General features: G+C 38.2%; 2 protein-coding genes across 7 annotated transcripts; one reads left to right on the top strand and one right to left on the bottom strand.

The window, feature by feature from the left end:
• The first annotated feature begins 339 nt into the window (after positions 1-339).
• On the top strand, positions 340-3,138 carry LOC109180620 (transcription factor BIM3-like). Of its 5 annotated transcripts, none has more exons than XM_019330307.1 (7): positions 340-595; positions 702-791; positions 876-972; positions 1,584-1,653; positions 1,760-1,855; positions 2,188-2,609; positions 2,728-3,138. In XM_019330307.1, the coding sequence occupies exons 2-7, from the start codon at positions 710-712 to the stop codon at positions 2,903-2,905; spliced, it is 945 nt and encodes a 314-aa protein (XP_019185852.1). In that variant the 5' UTR covers positions 340-595; positions 702-709; the 3' UTR covers positions 2,906-3,138. The 5 variants fall into 5 exon arrangements, with proteins under 5 accessions (XP_019185852.1, XP_019185855.1, XP_019185853.1 ...); XM_019330310.1 differs by having other exon boundaries at positions 340-600; positions 708-785; XM_019330308.1 differs by having other exon boundaries at positions 340-600; positions 708-791.
• Positions 3,094-5,615, bottom strand: LOC109180619 (uncharacterized protein At1g04910-like). 2 transcript variants are annotated; one of them, XM_019330305.1, is made up of 8 exons: positions 5,096-5,613; positions 4,917-4,984; positions 4,746-4,834; positions 4,499-4,664; positions 4,137-4,426; positions 3,850-4,054; positions 3,609-3,766; positions 3,094-3,523 (listed from the first exon to the last, which is right to left on the bottom strand). In XM_019330305.1, the coding sequence occupies exons 1-8, from the start codon at positions 5,364-5,366 to the stop codon at positions 3,292-3,294; spliced, it is 1,479 nt and encodes a 492-aa protein (XP_019185850.1). In that variant the 5' UTR covers positions 5,367-5,613; the 3' UTR covers positions 3,094-3,291. The 2 variants fall into 2 exon arrangements, with proteins under 2 accessions (XP_019185850.1, XP_019185849.1); XM_019330304.1 differs by having other exon boundaries at positions 4,499-4,834; positions 5,096-5,615.
• Between the last annotated feature and the right edge of the window lie 385 nt (positions 5,616-6,000).

Raw genomic sequence — 6,000 nt, 5'->3', positions numbered from 1 at the left:
TTAAATTAAAATTTCTTAATTAATAATAATAATATTATTATTATTAAATTTATAATTATCTATAATATTGTTATTAAATTTATAATTATAATTAAAATTATAATTTTTAGAATACTAATAGATAAAGAAATAACTAAGATACAATGGAATAAAATAGTAGGTTCATAAAAAATTAATTTTTTTTAGAATTAATAAAAAATTATTTTGTGATTAAATGAGATAAAAGATGCTCATGTTATAAAAAAATGGGAGAAAAAATCTAACTAATGAAGATGTTCTTAGGCGGGGGTGGGGGGCCAACAAAGGGGTGCACTTTCTGGATGGGCATAACACTGGCGCACGTTAGCACATAGCAACAGCGGAGTAGATTTGTTGAAGAGAGATCCTCGCCTAGGGCTCCAAATAATCATCTGCAGAAAACAATTCTTTACAATATATACATACAGAATTACACAGACATGAGACACGCACACCGTTATGTACGCATATAAGTATTTCTACAGAATCCACAGCACTCTCAGTCGCCGGACTTTGCCTTTCGCCGGAGCCTCTTCTTGACCGTCGCTAGCTCATATCGGCCGTCATTGTGTCACAAGTCAGGTTTCTCTCACCTCACCATTATGTGCATACACTGATATACATGTATGGCTGTATGTTTCCTATACTGAATTCTAATTCCGGTTTCCGAAATTTGGCTGAAGGACTAGAAATGGTGAGAACTGTGAAGAGTCACCATGAAGGGGATGAAGATGACGACATGGAATTTTCTTCCAGAACTCTTGATGGTTCCCGTACATAATATATACGTCTAGTCTATGCTCTATACTGCTACGAGTGTTTTCCTATTGAAGTTTTTGCAATTCTGATGTTTGCAGTTAAAATGGAAGGGAGGCACAGTGATCCGAAGGCAAACACACTTCGGTCCAAGCATTCTGAGACAGAGCAGCGCCGGAGGAGCAAAATCAACGAGAGGCAAGCTTATTTTTGGTTGTTTTTAACTGGAAATTGTTTGATTCTTGTTAGGTTAATGAGTTTTCCAGTCTATCAAATGAGCTCTTTCTGCCTCCAAGTAGTGTTTCTCCATGTTTAGGAATATTTTGTTGCAATGGTGTTAGATGGAATCATTGTATAACTTTGAGGTGCTCTTGGCTGCATGGTGTAATGATTTTCATCTATATTTCATGTTGAGGAAACTGTTGCATAGTTCAATCTTTGTAGTATCCACATGGAACGTGGATTAAAGATGTTTTCTAAGATGTATTGCCATTCACTTGCAATTAATAAAAAATGGTATGGACATAAAGTAACACATGTTTTCACCTAGTGCCTTTTTTCTCACTTTCTTGTCCTTTTGAATAGCCATTTAACTACATAAAATAATTTAAAGTACTAATTTTTCCAATCATGATATGTGAATCAGTACTACTCAAACCAAACATTATCTTCTGAAAAAAAAAATACTATTATGCTGTTACTCTTAATTCTTACATGTTCTCATGGATTAATTTGTTGAATTGGCTTTTTTGGATGCATGTCATACTCATGATTGCATTAGAGCTCACTTGTAATAATTTTTTTTGCAGATTTCAAACTTTGAGGGATATCATACCTGAGAATGATCAGAAGAGAGACAAAGCTTCATTCTTGTTGGAGGTGCACTTTTACACTTTGCTTGTTTACATTTCAGCATTCAGCTAATAGTCTTTAGTCTATCTGATAACTGTAGGACAAGGCACTTTGATACTTTTGGTATTTGCAGGTTATAGAGTACATCCAGTTTTTAAAGGAGAAGATACAGATTTATGAAGGACCATACCAAGGTTGGAGTCCAGAGCCCTCAAAGTTGATGCCATGGGTAAAATATCTGTTACACATCATAGTCAATTCACGTTAATTGTTGATTCAGCTATCATGATTTTTTCTTGACAATTTAAATTCAGCTCCCATAAACAAGTGCGCTCCACACTTCAAGGATACAAATTGAGTATAAGTCTTCTATAGTTTTTAATGAACTTGGAACTTTAGAGACTGCTGGCTTAATTCCTTTCTCCCTTTTTATTTTTAATTTTTAAGGCAGATTTGAGTTTAGTACTGTATTTAGAAGTAAACTATGCATTCTACTTGGTAGTTGAAGCTTTGCTTTCTCTGAAGCAAATATGATATCAACCTCTCATCTTATGCCAACAGAGAAGAGCTTCAGGGCCTGTTGAAATCTTCACTGAACAGTCTCAGCTGATCAGGAATGGCTCTGCTCATGAGGACAATATTGTTGTGAACTCAATGTTACTTGCTAATGCACATGACTCCGTAGAATCTGATTTGAATGGTGCTGCCGTTTATAAAACAATGGATGAATCTCATACCGTAATTAATGAAGCAATCCCCTTCAACATACCACTGCAGCCAAGTTTATTTGATGGTGTATCTGTCCAACCTTCTCATGGATCTTCTTCCTACACCGATCAGTTGGCTTCTCAGGCACAGTTATTTGATTGGGCTGATAAACAAGAAGAGACTCAGTCTGATGTGCCAATCTTTGATCAGAATGACCAGGAAGAGCTAAAAACTGAATGTGGGGAAGATAGCCTCTCAATTGAGTACTCTCAGAGGTGAAAAATATGTTTTGTCTACAATGACTTCTTGTCCGTGTAGTATATTATTTTTGAGTTTTAATTCGTAGTTTTCAATTGTTTATTTGTATGACATTGTTTCTTTTTATTTGAACAGGGTGTTGAATACCTTAAACCAGACATTGGTATCAATGGGAGTGGATATGTCACAGGCCAGTGTTTCAGTAGAACTTGATATTGGTAAACGCACGAGTAGTGAAACATCCATTTCTGCATTAGGTGGTTGCGAGACTTATGATCATGCTCATAAAAAGCTTAGAAGAGAACAGAGATAATCTGGAGTTTTATCCCCTCCCCGCACACATCCTTAATCTCCCGTGTCTCACAATTTTCCAGGTAGACTATAGAGTTAGTCAGCACCGCTCTGAATGTACATGCTATTTCCCTTTCTTCTCCTGGGCTGCCAAAGTTTTCTCAAAATAGGTTTATAGGTTAGACTTATTTTTATAAATATTCTATGTACAAAAGGATGGATTCCCTTTAAATACAAGATGCCGTATTTCTCTTTCTTGAATCTTGAGGTTGATTATTCACCATCTCTTATGATATTGCTCATCTTATTAATGTGTGAATGACCATCAGTTGCAGCTACAGGCAACTGTGTATCACACACTACATTCCCAACACTACACACACGAAAGATTTGTACAATGCAGAACATTTAGCTAAGAATATGTGAATAGCACTCTTGTGGATTGGCATAAAAGTTGTCCTCTTCCTTTGGTTTCTCAGTAATCACGAGTCGAGTTTTTGGTTTCCCCATCCTGTTTCTGTGAGTTTCCTTCATGCTATTTGAAAACATATCCCAGGTTATATTGCCAGCGTTATATTGGTCTGTCAAATGAACTATAACTTTTCTGTCCAGTAGAATAGTCTTCCTGAAACCCAAGTATCTGTAAGGCAGAAAAAGGTTTGAACAGGTCAAGAAAACCACACCATTCTAACAGCAGAATGAGGAAACTGGAAAGCAGTAGCTACCTGCGGTGGCCTTCAACAACTCTAGCCATGTTTCCAGCATATGTTGGAACGAAGATATCACTCTCCAAAGAGACAAGGTAATCTAATGCTGCCATCTGTGATAAATGGCCCTGGAAAAACTTCAGTGCCGAAGGTCCCAGCAGGTTCTCTTTCTTCACCTGTATACAGTTTGAACTCAGAATACATAATTCGTGATTAGGATGAAAGATTGCAAGCAAAGTGGTGTTTCATTGTTTCTTACCATATTTGGAAATGCTGCTGACAGATTCCTCAGCCTTCTTTCTCCACCATATATTTCTCCAGCAGCTATGTATATCTGAAAATTGCGATCGATTCCCAGGGCTTTCAGCGTCAGAGCAGTTTCTTCAGGCGTCAATGGGCACGACCCTTTCTTCCTTTTCAATACAGAGTTTATAACTTTCTCCTTCCACCAACGATTGGCATATCTACACAGGCAGGCGGTTTCTGGTCACTAACAGGAGAGATTTTCTGCAGGTAGATTAATATTAATATACACAACTTAGTTACCTCATTCTTCTCAGTTCTTCTGCCTCTTCCTCACTGCAGCCATGTGTGCACCCAGAAAAGGCTAACATATCCATTTCGTATCTGAGATGGAGGGCGAGATAAGGACCGTTTTGCCTCAGGCTCTTGATAACTTTTTGAGCTAGTTCTTCTATATGGGAAGTGAACCTCAAGGCACTGAAATTCACTTTGCAGCGCAGCTTCTGAATCCCCAGAAGTAACCCGTTGTTGGCCAGGCGTGCATCAGTTCTATTGAAGCGTACAACTTCATACTTTCGGATCAAAGGAAGAATCTGCAGGACACAACATTTCAGTCATTAGTTGTAAGCACAGAAATCACAGCAAAGTTGTCAGTGAGTTCTTACCTGATCATGGTAGTAGGAAAGGTTAGACGAACTCAGAGGCTGCAGTTCATATAACATCCCGAGCTCTACTCTCTGCTTGAGTCTCGTGGGGAGCTCTCTCAACACCCGAACCTCATCCCTCAAGGACTCGATGAAATGATCAACATCAAAGATGTCCTGAAAATCACTGCCAAATGGAAGAACTATGAAAAGGTGACTCAATACTATTGGGGGATTGCACACTCTACAGGAAAGATATCTCTTACACCTTGGATCAGCCCAGAAAGAAGTCTTGTCCAATTCTGGGATGATAAGAGTCACATTCAAGTACCGCGCAACAGCAACCATGTCACATATCTGCACACAATATGGGAATTGCAGTAAGACGACACCATTCAATTCAATAACACTTTATACAGTCTGCAGAAACTGAACTCACCGCTGCCCGCATTTGATTGAGCCCACCATTACAAGAAACCATAAGGTAGCCATTGTTCTTGTAGACTCCTGCAGGTATAATAACAAGAACACGAGATAAAATGGCCCGACAGAAGAGTTTTACTATATTTACTATCAACATTACTGAAATTCAAATAGGAAATGCAGAGAGAGGCTCACTATTTGCAGGAAGAAATGCTTTTTGCTGGACATGAAGATCAGATATGTTAACTTGAGAAGGCCAACTCTTGAGCAGCTTAGAACCCCAAACTTCTCCAATTGCTGTCAGCTGTGCAGTGCATGTCCACAACAACAATAGTGTGATTGCCCTCATGATCCACATCTTCATCCTAACATTACATACCATTACCTTATTCTTTCCCATTTTGCCCTCCCCCATAGACTTCATCCCCTTGCCCCCTTTCATCCTCTCATCACTACCACCTTTCATTGTAAACAGTACTGCACTTCACACCTCACAAGCAGGGTAAAGAAAGAGAACCCAGACTGCGACTTGCTGAGATAATAAAGAATGCTACTGAAAAATGGAATCTTTATTATTTGGATGAACTCAATATCTAAATCCTATATCGTTACAAATCAAGAATGTTAGAGCTACTAGCACTACCAACAAAAAAAGGACTTAATGGCACTATTGTAATTATGACATGGAAGCAATGATTATATTAATAAGAAACACAACACTACTAAATTGATAGAGGTACCCCGAACGGTACCTAACCAAGACTCATTTGGATTAGTCTTACTCTACGAAATGCGAATCTGGTCTAACAGTCCCCGGGGGTGCCAAGACTCAACTGGATTAGTCTTACTATATAATAACACCAAGACTCATCTGGATTAGTTTTAGGGCGCCAAGACTCAACTGGATTAGTCTTACTCTACAAAATGCGAATCTGAATTCGTGTTACTCTATGAAAAATATAAAACACTACTACTTACTACTAAAGGAAATACTTACACTCCCTGCTTAATGAACGTGGAAAATCTTGATCATACTTATGCAAATGAAGCAAATTTAAAACTTGAAGGTTGACAAATGGCCGCAGCGAAGAAAGAAATTA

This window comes from Ipomoea nil, unplaced genomic scaffold (genome assembly GCF_001879475.1).
Source record: "Ipomoea nil cultivar Tokyo-kokei standard unplaced genomic scaffold, Asagao_1.1 scaffold1026, whole genome shotgun sequence".
In the NCBI taxonomy this organism is placed as follows: domain Eukaryota; kingdom Viridiplantae; phylum Streptophyta; class Magnoliopsida; order Solanales; family Convolvulaceae; genus Ipomoea; species Ipomoea nil.
Note: the sequence above shows the minus strand (reverse complement) of the source record. Positions and strands in the feature narration are given on the sequence as shown.

Bases quoted from the DNA above. Each gene is read 5' to 3' on its own strand.
- LOC109180620 (XM_019330307.1), top strand. From the start codon at position 710: ATGGTGAGAACTGTGAAGAGTCACCATGAAGGGGATGAAGATGACGAC. The intron at 973-1,583 runs GCAAGCTTATTT...TTTTTTTTGCAG, and splicing joins AGGAGCAAAATCAACGAGAG to ATTTCAAACTTTGAGGGATA. The intron at 1,856-2,187 runs GTAAAATATCTG...TTATGCCAACAG, and splicing joins CCTCAAAGTTGATGCCATGG to AGAAGAGCTTCAGGGCCTGT.
- LOC109180619 (XM_019330304.1), bottom strand. From the start codon at position 5,366: ATGAAAGGTGGTAGTGATGAGAGGATGAAAGGGGGCAAGGGGATGAAG. The intron at 4,985-5,095 runs GTGAGCCTCTCT...TTATACCTGCAG, and splicing joins AGCATTTCTTCCTGCAAATA to GAGTCTACAAGAACAATGGC. The intron at 4,835-4,916 runs GTGAGTTCAGTT...TATTGTGTGCAG, and splicing joins TCAATCAAATGCGGGCAGCG to ATATGTGACATGGTTGCTGT.